Source organism: Theobroma cacao, chromosome 1 (assembly GCF_053813885.1).
Source record: "Theobroma cacao isolate CCN51 chromosome 1, ASM5381388v1, whole genome shotgun sequence".
Taxonomy (NCBI): Eukaryota; Viridiplantae; Streptophyta; class Magnoliopsida; order Malvales; family Malvaceae; genus Theobroma; species Theobroma cacao.
In genome coordinates, this window is record NC_142639.1 from 37,729,059 (window position 1) to 37,745,422 (window position 16,364).

The 16,364-nt window shown below is 35.7% G+C and overlaps 1 protein-coding gene and 1 pseudogene across 2 annotated transcripts; one reads left to right on the forward strand and one right to left on the reverse strand.

The window, feature by feature from the left end:
- Positions 1-7,730: 7,730 nt before the first annotated feature.
- Positions 7,731-10,314, reverse strand: LOC18613753 (Golgi apparatus membrane protein-like protein ECHIDNA; annotated as a pseudogene). The gene is made up of 6 exons (XR_016023137.1): positions 10,300-10,314; positions 9,980-10,035; positions 9,675-9,878; positions 9,500-9,559; positions 9,142-9,268; positions 7,731-7,978 (listed from the first exon to the last, which is right to left on the reverse strand). The product of XR_016023137.1 is annotated as a Golgi apparatus membrane protein-like protein ECHIDNA (transcript).
- A 2,878-nt stretch (positions 10,315-13,192) lies between these two features.
- Positions 13,193-15,252, forward strand: GOLS1 (galactinol synthase 1). The gene is made up of 4 exons (XM_007051148.3): positions 13,193-13,641; positions 13,991-14,311; positions 14,423-14,557; positions 14,667-15,252. Exons 1-4 carry the CDS (start codon positions 13,312-13,314, stop codon positions 14,889-14,891), a joined length of 1,011 nt encoding a protein of 336 aa, XP_007051210.3. The 5' UTR covers positions 13,193-13,311; the 3' UTR covers positions 14,892-15,252.
- The last annotated feature ends 1,112 nt before the right edge of the window (positions 15,253-16,364 follow it).

The window sequence follows — 16,364 nt, forward strand, 5'->3', positions numbered from 1 at the left end:
ACTAGGATATTACATAAGAAGGGATTATATAGACAGCGGCAAAGATGGGATTGGACTGACTACAAAGTAAACAATAATTTTTTCTTACAATAAACAAGAAAAAAGAGGGCATGTGTGATAGAACGCGCTACGACCCACGAGATAATCATAGTATTTAATCAACTGATTAAGTTAATAGTAGAAAACTGCTATTTTATTGAACACCCATTTGTGAATTTTCTATTTGGCTTTTGACTGTCTGACTTTTCCATATCTCCCTCACACGCACAATTGGACAAAAACATTTGAATATGAACTATTGAGACCAGCGACAGTCGTCTATGTGGAAAAAAGTTCGCCTCATCAGGACGAGTTGTCTTTGTTTATTATTACATGCCCAATATTTTCAATGTGTTCCGCTGTGATTTGCAACATGTGAAGATGATGAAAGAGACCATGGTTTCGATCAGGAATTTATTATTTCTGACCGACCACTTCCTGAAACCTTTTATGCTAACCCCTTTTTCACTGGCTGAGCAGTACTGCAACAAGAAGTAATGCTATTGGTCTTTGTTGAGTCTCAAATTAGAAGTAGTTTTTTTCCTCCTCCTTGAGGGTTTTTGAGGTGTCATTGATCAGCTCTTAGAAACTTACAAGATTTTGTATCCTGTTTATATGACAAATGGCTCTGCATAGGGAATTTTGTTTGCTTTTGGATTCGGAAAAACCAAACAACAAAAAAGACAAGTTAGGTGAGCTAGGTTAATCGAAAGAATTTTAGGCTCATAGAGCAGAGGGAAGTCAATTTGGCAGCTGGTGCAGATTGTGACCCGTGTAAACTGTTTTTCAGTGATGAATTGAAAACTGAAATGGAGGAAGATTGATGCAATTGTTTTCTGCAAATGGTATGTTGACAGAAAGAAGGAAAAACAAGTTCCTTAGTTTAGAATATTGAATTCTGTGAAGAAACCCAATTTAACAATCAATGCAGCGACCGGTGAGGAAGGTTGGTGTGATTAAAACGGACATAAAAAATTTTCCCCCCAAGTCAATCAATTTTCACTACAATTGTCAACTTTTGTACATGTCAGTAACATCTTCAAACTGAAAATGAAATATTGTTTAATAAATTATTCTCTTTCATTTTCGCTAAAACCACAAATTGCATTAATAAATTGATGATGGTTTCCTGTAGTTTTCCGCCTCATGTTTTGTTTCTGCAACAGTGCAAAATTTCCCAATTTCAATTTTTCCATACATCAAGTTTTCGAGGCGTTCCCATCACTCCAATGTCACAAGATTTTGGTTGGTATGGTTCAACATCTGATGACAAAAATGTCTAGTACTAGCTCAATAGGGGGTCTCTCTTCCCTTTGCAGAGGCTTCTTCTGATTTAACCTCTCTGCATTAGCAACAGAGGAAGGATTTTTCTTATAATCCAGACCAATAAGAGTGCAGAGGAAAGGTGCTGTTGACAGTAACATTCACGAATTTTTCCCATCCTACACTTTAAATCAAACAGCATATTTTTTTTATAAATTAATAATTTAGAGAATTCTGAATAGGAAAAATTGTCCTGTATATGACTAGCAATTAAGCCCTTTAGATTTCCTTGACTGTTAATCTTCAAAAAAAAAAAAAAAGATTTCCTCGAATGTTCATATAAAGCAATTAAGCTATACTTGAGTTGGTTATCAGCAAACAGAATTTAATCTTGGATTATTCCATAGCAAAGCAAAAGCTCCTTTCAACTTTAAAGAATATAGTCAAATGAGTTTTACCAAAGGATGATTCTCCTTTTTTTTTTTTTATGAAAATAACCAAGGATGATTATTTTAACGATGTTTCCATTCCTTAACCCCCATAAAGGGGGCTGAGCTTCTGGAAGGTTAAAAAAAAAAGCAGCACAAATTCCCCACTCTTGACACGTATCTAATCTCTCATGCTTTTTTCCCCTTTTATTAAAAGCATACTTTTCCAGTTTCCACAACAAAATTCCATCGCTTAAGTGCAATCTAACACTAGGACACAAGTGTTAATCGGGTAAAATTATAATTTACAGCACATTGAAAAACCTGCTAGTGCTGGAAATTCCTTTGGACTACAAACAGCACCAAATCAAATTTATTTCACCCAACGGTTTGCATCAATGGAGTCTTCTTCCTGGGGTTTTTCACCGCTTGTGAATGACGCTTGGGTAAGTTGAATTAAAATGGAAAGAGTCAGATTATTCCATAAGGATAGAACAATGACAGTCAAAGGAAGAACATTAAGTGTGTCCTTAATGGGGGTGGTAGAAAGTCCCATAACACTAAAATGAATTGTTTTTGGGAATCAAACGACAGGAATAGATCCAAAGGAGCCCACTCAACTGAGAGTCCCAGTCTCTTAGACACATGTCTCCCTTTTGGTCAAAGAATTGAAAGGTCAAAAAAACAAAAAGAAAAAGAGAAAGCTTGATTCAAGTATTCAGCATTTGTCATTGATTTATATATTTGCTCGGCTCAAATGGGGGGAATTTATCTTCCTAGGACAGGAGTACCACAAGCACATAAATTAATCCAAGACAAGAATGTTGTCACGATTGCTTCCAGCCTAAAAGTACACAAAGGTTCAATCTTATCCAAACCTTTTCTTTCTTATATTACCACATTTCTTTTGCTAATATGTTGAACTCCAAGAGACAGCTTCCAATAATATTGAATACAAATTATGGTTCTGTTTCACGGGAATGGATTTCCAAAAATTTTATTCCGAATTTTTTAGTGTTTGGAAATTTGAAAAAATAAAAATTGAAAGTCAGCAGGAAAAAGAAAAAGATAAAAAATGGAAATTGTCTCCCATTTTTTAAAAGTGGAAAATAATTTCGAACAAACTCTCACACCTTCAAGCTAAACTTTGTCTATGAGCCGTGGCCCAGCTCAACCAGGTCATGACTAGGATGAGCAAGAATTTTTAGACTTGCATTCAACCATATTCGACCTAAGATATTATAATATTAATTCATATTTTTTGTTTAATTTTAATTATGAAATATATTTAAAATATTAATATATCTATTTTAATAATAAATTTATTTTAAATGGCTGGGTAGATCTAGCTTTTAGAGGTGTTCACTGGCCTAACCTGACTTAAGATATTATTTTTTTAACAATTTTTTCATTTAATTTTAGTTCAAAAGTATATTCAAAATATTAATATAAATTTTTTTTAATATTTTAATATTTTAATCATTAATATAATTTAAATGGATGAGACCTAGGTTTTAGACGTATCAACCAAGTTTGGTCCAGCTTGGGATATTATTATGTTAATAAATATTTATTTTTGTTTAATTTTAATTCTAAAATATTAAAATATTTTAAAAAAAGATTAAAATATGAATATAAAATATTTTCAATATTTCGGTAATAAATAAAAGTTAACTAGACTGGCCTAGTTAGGCCAAGCTTGAGCCCAAATCTATATTTTAGAGATGTCAATTGAGTCTAATTTCACGTGATTCATAAACACTTCTAATTAAATTATTTACATTTTTAAAAAAAGTTTTAAGTTTAAACATAGTTTTGTATTATCAATATTAGATTTACTTAATAATGATATTAATTGTAAAAATAAAAAAAATGTGTTTTATAAGGTCATTCAAATAATAGAAAAAAATCCAAAATTTAAAAAAATTGCCTATTTACCAGAAGTTCATTTCCACGAAACACAGGAAGACGTATATCTATCGTGTTGGTTTTTTCCTTGAATATTTCTTCTCCTTGTTTACTGCGTTTTTGTTTGTTTAATTTGCTGTAAATTTAGCCAATGGCAACGACCTGGAAATCAATGCTTGGAAAGGAAGGGAATTCCGGGCAGGGTAGTCAAGATGCTGATAAACAATTAATCGAATCAAAGCATTTATTTAGCTGACCGTATCTTTGAACACGTTAGGACTTTGAAACAATTTCAAACATGAAGCCCTTTTTCTTACATTCTGACTGGTATGAAAAAAGTACGTTTTTGGGCAGTGGACATAACCATTATTACAATTTACTCTGTTTCAATTTTTCTGTTTTTTGTTTGAACTTGGACGTTTCCCAATCACAACCCTTACCAAAGGCTATCTCCTTCTGTAAATGGAAGCCTTCGGCCTGTCTGCTTGGGAAGTTGTAGGACCAGCCAATAATTAGAACCAGAATGCCAGAAATGACCATTACACTATTTTCCACCATTCTCAGGCAATAACTAAAGGAAAGACCATAGAGATAATGATTGTTAAACTGTAGAGTGTAACATGTACTACCTAGAAATTTGATGTCCTTTGGTTGGAGAGAAGTTTCAGTATTTCAATTCGTCTTACTTTTGCCTATTAATGCTAAAAAGAAAGACACACTATTAATTAAAGGGCATTCTATAGTTGACTTGGGAGTTACAAAGTGTCATTCTCAGTACTTTCACTTCTTCTGTTTTTTTGTTACTTAGATATGGTTTTAAGGGCTGCACCGTGAAAAGGCCAATGGGCACGTGGTCGGTTGAAGCTGTCAAGCTCTCTCCACGTTTAGATGGAGCAACACTTGACAGAGACTTTGAAGTGGACGATGGAAATGGGGTTCTGTTTCATTGACATTCGTTATATCATGAACCCCATCTATAGTTTAGTTTGATGGCTTGTTTTTTGGAGTTTCGCTTTGGTCTATTTGTTAGGTTAAAGGAAAGACATGTCCGAATAGACATTACATTTCTTAAAAGAAGAAGAGCATCTCAACAGTAGTAAAAAGAAGATCTTTTTGCTTAACCGCCCAAAATTGTGCTTACTTGTTACAGAGCTTGCCATTTGCTGATGCCTGATCCAATTTTGACATTGGAGATCACCTTATAAGAAGACGACATCTTTGTTTTGGCCAAATGTGGCTACATGGAAAGGGGAGCCAACCTTATTGGAGATAAATAATGCAATTATACTCCATGTCTTGTCAAATTATTCTCCTGTTTTAATGCTCTAAATATCCATACATGGGTCTCTCTTTTTCTTTATTTCCTTGGATAATTTAAGTCTCCTCAAAAGAATTACTATCTTTTTACAAATTTTACATTCTGCACCAGAACATTTGTCTCATTAGTTAATGTATAATCTCCTTACTTAAAGAGCAAGATTCGAATCCCTCTCTCTCAATTATAAAAAAAAAAAATTCCACTTTCTAATTCTCAATTTAACTTTCTAATAATTGAACAAGTATGTTGCGATGGACAATTGATAGCATTGATGGAAGTTACCATGATTTAAACATTTAAATCTAATTTGATATTGTAATTATAATTGATAATTACAATCAAGAACAATTTAATGATAATATTATACGAAATCTTAATTTTAAACTTGTAAAATATAAAAGTATAAGAACTTCTCACAGCTAAATCACCTCCTTGTATCCAAGAATGTCGTTTTAGCCTCCTTGAGGCCAGGGCATAAGCAGAATGATAAATAAACAAGCATAAAACGTGGAACACATTAAAAGTATTGGTAGAACTTGCCATGACTTGAACCTTATCCTCGAACTTGTAAGGTGAAGGATACGAAAACTTGCTACCATCATTCCATTTCCTATATGACCAATGGTGTTGTCTTCCACGCACAAATCCTAAATTGCAAATTCATGAATTGAATTGTATAAAGACTTTTATCACAAAGTTTATGACATTATATTTAAATAAATAAATTCCATGTTGGTTAATGCATCAAATAGCCGCAATTACAGTTTCCATGTAAATGGAAGTGAGTCACAATTATCAAAGCTGATCTTGGTGACAAGTGACAACCACTCTTCCAGCAATGGTTTTTTTGTTTAAAATGATTTTCTTAAGCTTATGAGACTGAGACTGATGCATCCAATAACCAAACTACCCTGGAGACAAGTTTCCAGTTTCCACAAAGATAAGCTCTAAAAGAGGTTAGAGCCTAATTAAAGGTCCGGATCACATGCAAGTTGTAACCTATAAGTAATTAACAGTAAATGATTCTAACTCCACCGAATCGAACCGATCCGACCCATTCGCTTTCATGACGGGGAGGAGGTGACGACGGTGGCAATGACGATCACCATGACAACAGTGTGAAGAAAGCGTAGAGAAGAATAAAGAAAAGAAAACAAAGCATACGCTGTTGTGTCCGAAGGATTTTGCTTGTGAAAGCTCCCAACCGTATAAAAAAATGTAAAAAGAACACGACTACTAGAAAGTATTTGTTCCACCAAGTCTACATTCGAGGCATCTCCTCGGCTGAGGCCCACAATGAAAACACTCTCTCTCTCTCTCTCTCTCTCTCTAAACATAACAAAATTTTCATTCGTGCCATGAACTTGGTTTACCACGATTTTTTCCCGATTTCTTTCTGAAAAAAGAAAAAGGTTATAATGGTTGGATGATAATAACCAGGCTTGATTCCAGTCACAGCTTTTCCTCTTTAAGGTTGTCAATGTTAAATGATGTCCCATTTTTGTCATGTATGTCACGTTATGAGAAAAGCTTCCATTGCTTTTGACAAAATTAAACACCAAATAACACGAACATTAATGAAACCCCATCATCACTTGCCCAGTATAAACGTCATCCTATTAAAAAACACGAACTCCTTTCCCCTTTTCTTTCCATGACGAGTTCAAAGTAAAAATAGAAATGATTAACTCTCGACCTCCACTAAGGAATAACAAACATTGAATCCAACTTGAGTTTTTTTTCTTAAGCAGAAAAAAAAAACACCACCAAATTTGATTAATTTAATGATACAAAAATATAATTTGACTTTTAGAATCCACACTATGATTTATACATTCTGAAATTTAACATGATAGATTCCGCAAAAAAATTTAGAGTCGGCTTTCAACGAAGGCATGGCTTTTTACAAAGTCAATGCATTTGTAAAAATATATTTCTTTTTTTCATAAAGATGAAAGTTGCCTAAGCTTGACAAACTACTTCATCAACTCCAGAGTCTAGACCCTAATAAAGATAAAACACCTCCCCAAACTCCACTATCTATGCCTTCTGTTTTGCTCTTTTTAAAAGAATAAAGAGGTGGAAAAGGCCAAGCCCTAGACCCATTAAAGTGGTGGACCTCCCGGGCTGACTGCTAATGAGTTTTTTTTTCGCAGTCAAACTAGAAGCTTCTTGCACTTAATTTCTATTTCAAACCTCTTCTTCTCGTAAGGTGTTTTGCAGTAGTCAATACTATAAAGTAAACACTAAATTATTATAAAATAGTAAATAAATATCTCCTTTTGACATAAGAGATCCATTCATTCTTGAGTTCCCTTAATCAAAATTGGGGAAGAAAGGCACTAAAAATAATTCCAATTAAAAAAACTTAAACTTTTATGTCGGGCGTATGGTATGGTCCGCAACCAGAAGGCACTCTGGAACATACTTATACGCTGAAGTAACAGTACAGAATTACCAAAAAGGCTAAGGCTAAAGGGAAAAATTAGCAAATTTAAGCAGAGCAACTACTGAACTTCATTACATTTGTACAGGCATGAGAAGAATCAGCACAAGAAGAGTAAATTTGGAATTCTCCTATACTCAGCAAACTATAGAACAAGAATGTGATATTGAATATGAACCAGTTACAAATTCAATCGGGGGATCAATTGAAATTAGAAAAAAGAAATAGTAATTTGAAGTTTTCTTTTTTCCTTCCTTATTGGCAAAGATCATCACAATTGCACATCTTTCCTTATATACCAAAAGGAGCTTTAGAAAATTTCGAGCAGGTGAATCCATTATTTACCTGATGTTGACCACTAAAAATGAAAAACGAACAGCGGTATATTTCTGTGGTTACCTATGGGGAAATAGTATTCACTGCCTAACATCTTAGTTAAGCAATCTGGGCAATGAAATTTGATGAAATCCTTTGCCATTCAGACAACTTATACCACGCCAAATGCTGACTGTATTGTAGATGAGACACGAGAAGCAATGGTCTGAGAGGCAAACGCTTGAATCTTCTTCCTGGCATCTGAATTTAGAAAAAGCACTTTGTCAGATCAAAGAAATGATCTAAACTGTAGCTGAGAATTAGCATCACATAGAAGGTTCAGGTCAGACTAAGACTGGGAATCAAGAGCTCTGTAATAAGCTTGAGCCCAGCTCACCTTCAATCCAATAAACAAACCCACCCAACCAGTTAGAATTCAAGAAGGGGCCTCGACCCACCACCAAGTCAATAGATCGTTTCTCCTTTTCCCGAAGAAAAGCAGTAGCATAAATCAGTTCTCTATCAAAACAAACTTTAACTAAATCCAAGATTTAAGGTGATCTTTGGAGATTTGTGCTTGTAAATTTCTGTTTTTTAAGCATGCATAGTCTGTATTTTACATCTAATCACATGTTATCCATATATCTCTATGTAGAGAACAAACTTGTGCGGTATTGGATTTAACGCTTGGACAAAGTTCAACTAAAAAAAAAAACTTGGACAAGGTTCGATATAGAATTCTTAGCTTCTTGCTATCTCAAGAGAGCTAATTTAAGCCCAATCTAGTCCCCCTATGAGCCAATGAGCAATTAATATCCTTAACCTCAACTTCATAAACTTCTTGTTGGACTGGCCAGGCTGGGCAGCCCATTCCCTGCATTCACGTAGGGCTGTCAGATAGCTGGTGATAACTATGGTTATAATGGTTTCTATTCAAACATTGCACAAAAGAACATGATCAATGGTAAAGAGTACATGCAGCTATTTCTCAGAACGGATGGTATGCAGTTTAGTTGGTTAACAAACGACTTCTAATGATAAGGCAGCTCCAAACACCACTTTGAACTCTGGAAATTTGGATGCAGAGCCAGAAACAACTTTCACACTTAGGAAGGAAATTATTTATAGTGAAAAGTATCCTGTTTTTATGATCATGTTAATACTTTCTCTAAATAAATATAGTACTAGTTAAAATGATTTTCCATAGTCAGTGAACTTCTCATAGTGCTACTGGCAGCAGCAGAGCATGAATGGACTTCGGGCTTGAAGAGCCCTGCTCAAGCCACCAAAACCAGGTTAGCCACTTTGACAGCCATGATGTGTAATCTAGCATTATCATCCTTTATCTCATTCTTCAGCACAATTATCATAATATTATAACAGCATTAAAATCACTATAAATCTGAAATGGCAGAATCTCGTACCTTTACGGTATTTGGTAAATCCAACGATGTTGGCTATGCCACGGCTCAAACAAACACCCACAACCAGGAGATAATCAGCCTGAAACCTTAGAAGCGATAATGTTGCAAAAATGATCCAAGCAGCTGCCTGAAAAAGGACAAAACAAAAGAAAGAAATGCTTCAAGTATATCAGAGTATGAAAAGATTGTAAAGATTCCTAACCCTGCAATGCAGTATGCACATCATTACTTATACATGGCAATTATAGATGATTAGGGTACATTGAGAACAGCAAGATGGAAGTTTTATATATCCACAAAAGCTAGTCAACAATGATCAGCAAGTCCTTTTCAATCCATTTTCCCAATGATCACTCACATTAAGGTGCAATGTCCACCAAAATAGCCAGGAATCCTTTTTGTTAATACGAGCTAACGACTGCATAGAGAGAAAAAAAACAAATTACAAACACGAAATGACTAGACTCATAAAATGTTGCCATAAAGCACATTATGAGATGGGATAACCAAATGTAACAATGTAAATAATCAACCAGTTCGTCAAGGCACTCAAATCTCTACCCGCTCTCACCTTGGTCGTTTATCTCATTCCACCACCTAAGCCCAACTAAGATACGGCCGCTGACATTCTTGACAACCCAAAAATCAAGAGCAGCAAGCACAACAGTGATCACGAAGATGATAACAAAGCTATCAGTGAACAGCGCAGAGAGTAGGTAAAATGCCAAAGCCGAAGCCTGTCAAATACAAAGTCTGAAAGCAGTTACAGTCGAGAGCGGCGAGTCACTCAATTCTTGAAACAAAGAACTACAAATACAAAAAGATATATCGTAATCACCTTGAAGAGCACATGAAAAAGCATGTTTTCGGATTTGCATAGTTTTCTTCAACGGGCTGCATTGAGAGTAAAATAGAATATATATATATATATATATATGAATCTGAACAATAAGAATTCTTAAATCACGTAACAGACAAAGACACAAAAAAACAAGAGATCTGATATCTAGCACTGATGATTGGAATCCAATTTTAAACTGAATTTCAAGAGCTGAAGAAAAAAGATTCCTAGTTACTAGTAATATCATGAGGTGAGAGATTAAACGGCATCAAATTCCACTTTTTGTATTAAGACTTTGGATTTTGGTGGGATTTTACCTGGCTTAGATCCATGAGTAAGACGATTATTCAATCAAAATTGTGACTCTCCTTTCTTTAGAAAGCTTTTATGGACTATAGAGGCATCAGAGGTTTCGATAGAACAAATTTGTAGGAGGAGGAGGGAGTCTCACTCTGCTTGGCTCTTTTCACTCCTAGAAAATTTCCCTCGTTCACGCACGAAACGTTTTATTGTTCTGCTTTTTCTTTTCTACAGAATGGACGTTAGGGCCTTTTGCCGCCTTGATTAGTTCATCCGACTTAGCTCAAAGCCCCAAGTAGTGAGTTAGTTTGAATGAACTGGGTCCAACTTTCAAAGGAGAAAAATGCAGGGCCTTCGATTGTTCAGTAGGATTGGGCCTTTAGGTACTGTGTTAGTTAGTAGCTTCAGATGAATAAGTTTAAAAGGAAGGTTTTGTCACAAATACATTTAAAAATTAATTTTTTTAATTATAGCGTCATAGAAATATGATAAGTGGTAATGTTTTAAACTTATTTATGATATTTAAAATCTCCACAGTTGATGTATAGTATAGTTCTTCTTTAAATTTAATTTTTTTTCTTTAGAAAAAGGGGAAAGGGTAATTAACATTAGACTGTTAATACAAATGGCAATAAGTTTTGCCGACTATAGTGTATAGGGTACTAGACACTACATGGATCATTCCGGAAATGTCTCCGTCCTCAAATTAAATATATTGGGTGATTCACGTTGAAGTCTCCTTGGAAGTAGAACCAATGAAACGGTGACATCAATCAACTATTAACCAAATGAAAATAACACATGGAATTAGTCAAGAATTGTCGAGTACAAATCTGAGCCACAAAAGTTTAACTCAAAAATCATACTTAGCTCTTAATTTTTGTCAAAATACTTTAGTATTTTATCTCAGAAACAAAAAAAGGAAAACAAAGAACAGTCCAAACCAAGGAAAAAAACAGGGAAAAGGAAAAAGAAATGGAAGAGTTGTCTCTTCAATAATTAGAAATCGGATTTATAGAATAGTTCAAGATGGCTGAACGTGGGGACTAAAATTTTCCAGCTGGGCCCCTTTGTCATCTGCCAAGTGCGCATAGTGACTGTTGGCAGGTGCTGACGCCCATGACTTGGCGAAAGAGGGAAAGTCTTGGTGACAATCAATCGAGGAGTATTGACCACGAAATTGATGCAGTGGAACCTTTTCGAATCACATGACAAACAAGCTGGCCCCCGCAATGTGGGCCCATTTTTCCACCTGTAAAAGGCAAGTTTAAAAATTTCAGGGCTCCACATTGTTTTCTGTAGCACGTGGGCTGGGAGAGGGGGAGTCTGAGTCTGAGTCTGAGTCTGCTTTACTTGCTCCATGCAGTCAAAAGCGACAGATTCGTCGGGGTTTCTTAATTTGTCAGCTTGTTGTGAATTGACTGAGTCTCGAACATGTCAGGAAAGTGAAAACAAGCGCTGGGTTTGAATTTCGACAGTTCAGCAAATGGAGGAGAAAAAAAGCAGGAAGTATCTCCATCAGCCACCAAAAAGACGCGACACTTGTAAAAGTTTTGATGTATATATTCTTTTTAGTTCCATTTTTGTAAGCTGTACAACTTAAAAACAAACAACACACAGAACCTGAGATACAGATTTTTTTAGAATTATGAAAATTTCGGATTACAGAACAAATTTGGATTGGCGGGGGTGCACTTCTTTAAAGTTTTCAAGAAAACAGATGAGGGACGGATTGGTGACTTGCTTGGAACTTTAGCTCCAAAGTAACCTCAATCAGGGCAAAGGCAAGCAATCAAAGTACTAATTCACGGACAAAACTAGGATTTGCATATTAGTAGCATGTTATCAATAATATTAGAACGAATCATGTAACTAGTGGCGGAGGAGATTGCACCAAACCAGACGCACCTACCCAACTACATTCAGATTGTCATGACTAATCATTTAGCTATTAAAAAAATAATAAAGTAAAAGAAAGGATTCCTCAAAACAATTAAAAAACGAAAAAAAATAACTTTAATCAAAGATCCTCTTATAGAGGCATATAATATCAGACTTTGTTTTGGCAATATTGATGGAGAAGGAAATAAATAATTGAGATGAAAATGACTAGAGGTAGAGCAAAATTCACTTCATTTTGGTGACAAAAATGGCAACATATAAATTCAAAATTTCCAATTATTCGAGACTTTACTGGTTAATTCCATAACCCATAAGGATAAAAGTGAAAGTAACATGCAATTTTTTATGCATAAAGAAGTTAGAAGTGCATTAATTGGGTAATTATAAATTAAGACCATTACTATTTTGGCATAGAAAGAGGGATTCTGCTGCATGATTCTAGGCTTTGATCTCGCATAAAATATCTTTGAATTGTCGGGAATCTTGTTGATTTTGCTACCATCTTTGCTGCCTTATACTATCCACCTCAACCTCATGCCAAGCAAGGCACAAATGAGTACGGTTCTACTTTTATTTGCTTGTTTGATTATTTATGGTCACAAATTTCGGGTATCATCCCCAGAAGGCGTAAATATTAATTGCTAATTCTGATCCAGTAATCTTACCAAATACAAAACTCTCTCCACTAATCCTGAGTCCTTTGAGTTTGGATTGGGGGATTTCGATGATGATTGGTTGATAGGACAAAGTTTATGTCCCGTGATCGACATGCACCAAATCGCAGCTGATTAAAACTCTTTCCCTCTTCGAACAAAATGCAAAGACCTTCTAGCATCTTCCACTACCACCATTACGGTAGGTCCCTGTCCAGAACTTTCTCGGAACCAATACTCCCACCGTTGGATCATCTTAAGGACACGTGTATGGCCAATACACCCTGAAACTTAAAATTTTGCATTAACTATCTAGAATTAAACTCCCCGGTTCCGGTTCAGGTTCTATTTAAACACCTTCAGCCATCTCAAGTTCTTCAAAGGAAAAACTCAACAAAGCCAAAGCAGAAAGAGCTCTCTTCGGTCCTCCTATAGCCATCTCCCTCCCGGCCCTCTCCTACGTTTTAGACTCCCATGGCTCCTGAACTGGTTCAAGCTGCTGCTAAACCAACCGCTTTCGCCAAACCTGTCACGTTGCCTAAGCGGGCTTATGTCACGTTCTTGGCTGGAAATGGAGACTACGTGAAAGGTGTTGTAGGGTTAGCCAAAGGTTTAAGGAAAGTAAAATCCGCATACCCATTAGTAGTTGCCGTTTTGCCCGACGTGCCCGAGGAGCACAGGCGGGTCCTGGAGAACCAGGGTTGTATCGTTCGAGAGATCGAACCCGTTTACCCTCCTGAGAACCAGACACAGTTCGCCATGGCTTACTACGTCATCAACTATTCTAAGCTCCGTATTTGGGAGGTACGTTCTTTGCTACAATACACGTGGTTAATTAATTTGCTGGTTCTGTTTGTCAACGTGGCGGCCTCTCAGTACTTTAGCCTGCGTTAACCTTGGCACAATGTCTGGATTATCAGGCGGTACATGTTTGAAGAAAGTTCTTTTTTTTTTCTTGACGAGAATGCCCTTTCATGATCTGGAAGGTTATATTTGTAAAGAGGGGTGTTAGTGTCTTTTAATGCCTACAAATGTTATGAGACTCTTGAGTTTACCTGCGTTCTGTAACATGATTTGTCTTGTATAATTACGCTGGTTTTATTTATACAAATTCTTTTCATTTAACTTCCTGGTATGAATTTTGTGGGTGCAGTTCGTTGAGTACAGTAGAATGATATACCTGGACGGAGACATTCAGGTATTTGACAACATTGATCACCTGTTTGATTTGCCTGATGGGCTTTGTTACGCTGTAATGGACTGTTTCTGTGAGAAAACGTGGAGCCACACCCCACAATACAAGATCGGTTACTGCCAACAGTGCCCTGACAAGGTCAAGTGGCCTGCCGAGATGGGTCAGCCCCCTTCTCTTTACTTCAACGCCGGCATGTTTGTGTTTGAGCCCAGCCTTTTCACCTATAAAAATCTCTTGGAGACCCTTAAAATCACCCCTCCGACCCCATTTGCTGAACAGGTATCTTGAAAAGTTTTCAATTGATGAAATTAATAATTCAGAAAGTAAAGAAATTAAATGATCGGTTTGTAGGATTAAAGTGACCTGATTTTGACATTTTGTTTGTGACAGGACCTTTTGAACATGTTCTTTAGGGACATTTACAAGCCAATTCCTTTGCTGTACAACCTTGTTCTTGCCATGTTATGGCGTCATCCGGAGAATGTGGAGCTGGACAAAGTTAAAGTTGTTCATTACTGTGCAGCGGTAAGTAGTTTAAACAAGAAAGTTCTTATTGGAGAATTTTTTTTTATTTCTTAACTAATTCTTGGTCTTAGTCTTTATTGCTGACTGTGTGGTGCGTGGGAGTAAACAGGGGTCAAAACCTTGGAGGTGGACAGGGAAAGAAGAGAATATGCATAGAGAAGACATCAAGATGCTTGTGCAGAAATGGTGGGACATTTACAACGACGAGTCACTTGATTACAAGAAACCAACTGTTGCCGAAGGAGCGGCAGAGCCCGTGAACCCGCAGCCATTCCTGGCGGCGCTCTCAGAAGCTGGTGCAGTCCAATACGTGACCGCCCCATCAGCTGCGTAAACGTGGCCAGCTATATTGTAGAAGAAGGTTCGGATCAACACATCAACTAATTAAACCATAGATGTATAAAATTGAAGAGTCGAAAAGGGAGCAAATTCCTTTTCCCTATTGAAAGGCGGAGGTGGTCTTAAACAGGGATTCGGGAATAAAAGCTTCCAGGTTTTGCCTTCTGTTTTTTTCTTTCCTTCTTTTCTTGGTGTTGAAGTGATCAAGTCTAGTGGCAACTTGACGTGTGGGGACAGTTGTATGCGTCTGTTCATAATGCTTTTCCGAAAAGAGTCTCTGCTAATGAAAGGGTATGCAGAATTGTAATCTTTTGCAGCAATGCTGGTGAAATAAAAATACAGTACATGTTTCTGAATCACGTGTTCCAATTGCCAAAATCTCTGGTATATTTATAGATCTCTACTGCAGCTTTTAAATCCCAAAAGTATGTCTTCATTAATTTATGGATTCATCTCTCCTCTTGGTAAGCCTGCAGGCTGGGAGGTCCTCATCCTGGAATGAGAGTGAGAGTCGTAAATTATCTTCTCGTTAACATAGTTTTTCATGGTCCGATTAATGTACTCTTAATAACAAGAAATGCTTGCCTTTTACTATATAACAAGTTATCTGTTTTTAAATATTTTGAAAATGACATTGATGCGAAGGCGTCATGTTCCACAAAGTTGTGGCCCTCGCATTGATGCCCTTAAGGTATCATTTTCAATTCCATTTCCTTTGTCAATAACAAAACATATTTTTATTTCGTATTTTTTCTCTATATTGTACTTAATTAAATTATATATATTTGGTTGATAGTTTTATATTTTTTCAAAAAATAGAAAGAGAGAATAGAATAAAAATATAATTAATAATAAAAAGTAAAAAAAATACATTAACACTTTCAAGTTTTGTCGATAATTTCATACAAATTCATTAGTTTTCGAAATATACATTTCATCACGAACTTATAAATGACATTAATGGTAAACATAAAACGTCTAAAATATTTTTATTTTTTTTTCATTATTTTTTTCTTAGTCAATCGGCAGCTCACTTTACACTGTTCGGCCATCTCGCGGTAGGATGAGAGCTCTTGTTCCAGGGGGGGAAGGGAGATCCGACCAAAGCTGGATCTAGGGTTTCGATTGTGGGAAGAGGTAAAGGAGAGAATTTTTTTAGAATAGAATAAAAATTAAAAATGAAAAATTATAGTTTATATAGGATGGTAATTTATAAAATTAATGAAGGATAAAATTATTCAAAAAATATTATCATATTATCAAATTGACAAAAACATTAATTATTGAATTTATGTGTCTAACGAAATATTTTTTTATGGACTTTTTATTTCAAAAATTAATAAATACAAGTAAAATTATAGGTAAAACTTGAGGACATTAATATATTTTACTTTAAAAATTAAAATATTAATTAAACGAAGCCATAGTATAATTTATAAGAAAGGAGAAAAGGAGATGAGCACCTAGG

What these genes read in the sequence shown, in the direction of transcription:
- GOLS1 (XM_007051148.3), top strand. Translation starts at nt 13,312, where the DNA reads ATGGCTCCTGAACTGGTTCAAGCTGCTGCTAAACCAACCGCTTTCGCC. An exon ending in CGACCCCATTTGCTGAACAG is followed by an intron (nt 14,312 to 14,422) that starts GTATCTTGAAAA and finishes TGTTTGTGACAG; the next exon opens with GACCTTTTGAACATGTTCTT. An exon ending in TTGTTCATTACTGTGCAGCG is followed by an intron (nt 14,558 to 14,666) that starts GTAAGTAGTTTA and finishes GGGAGTAAACAG; the next exon opens with GGGTCAAAACCTTGGAGGTG.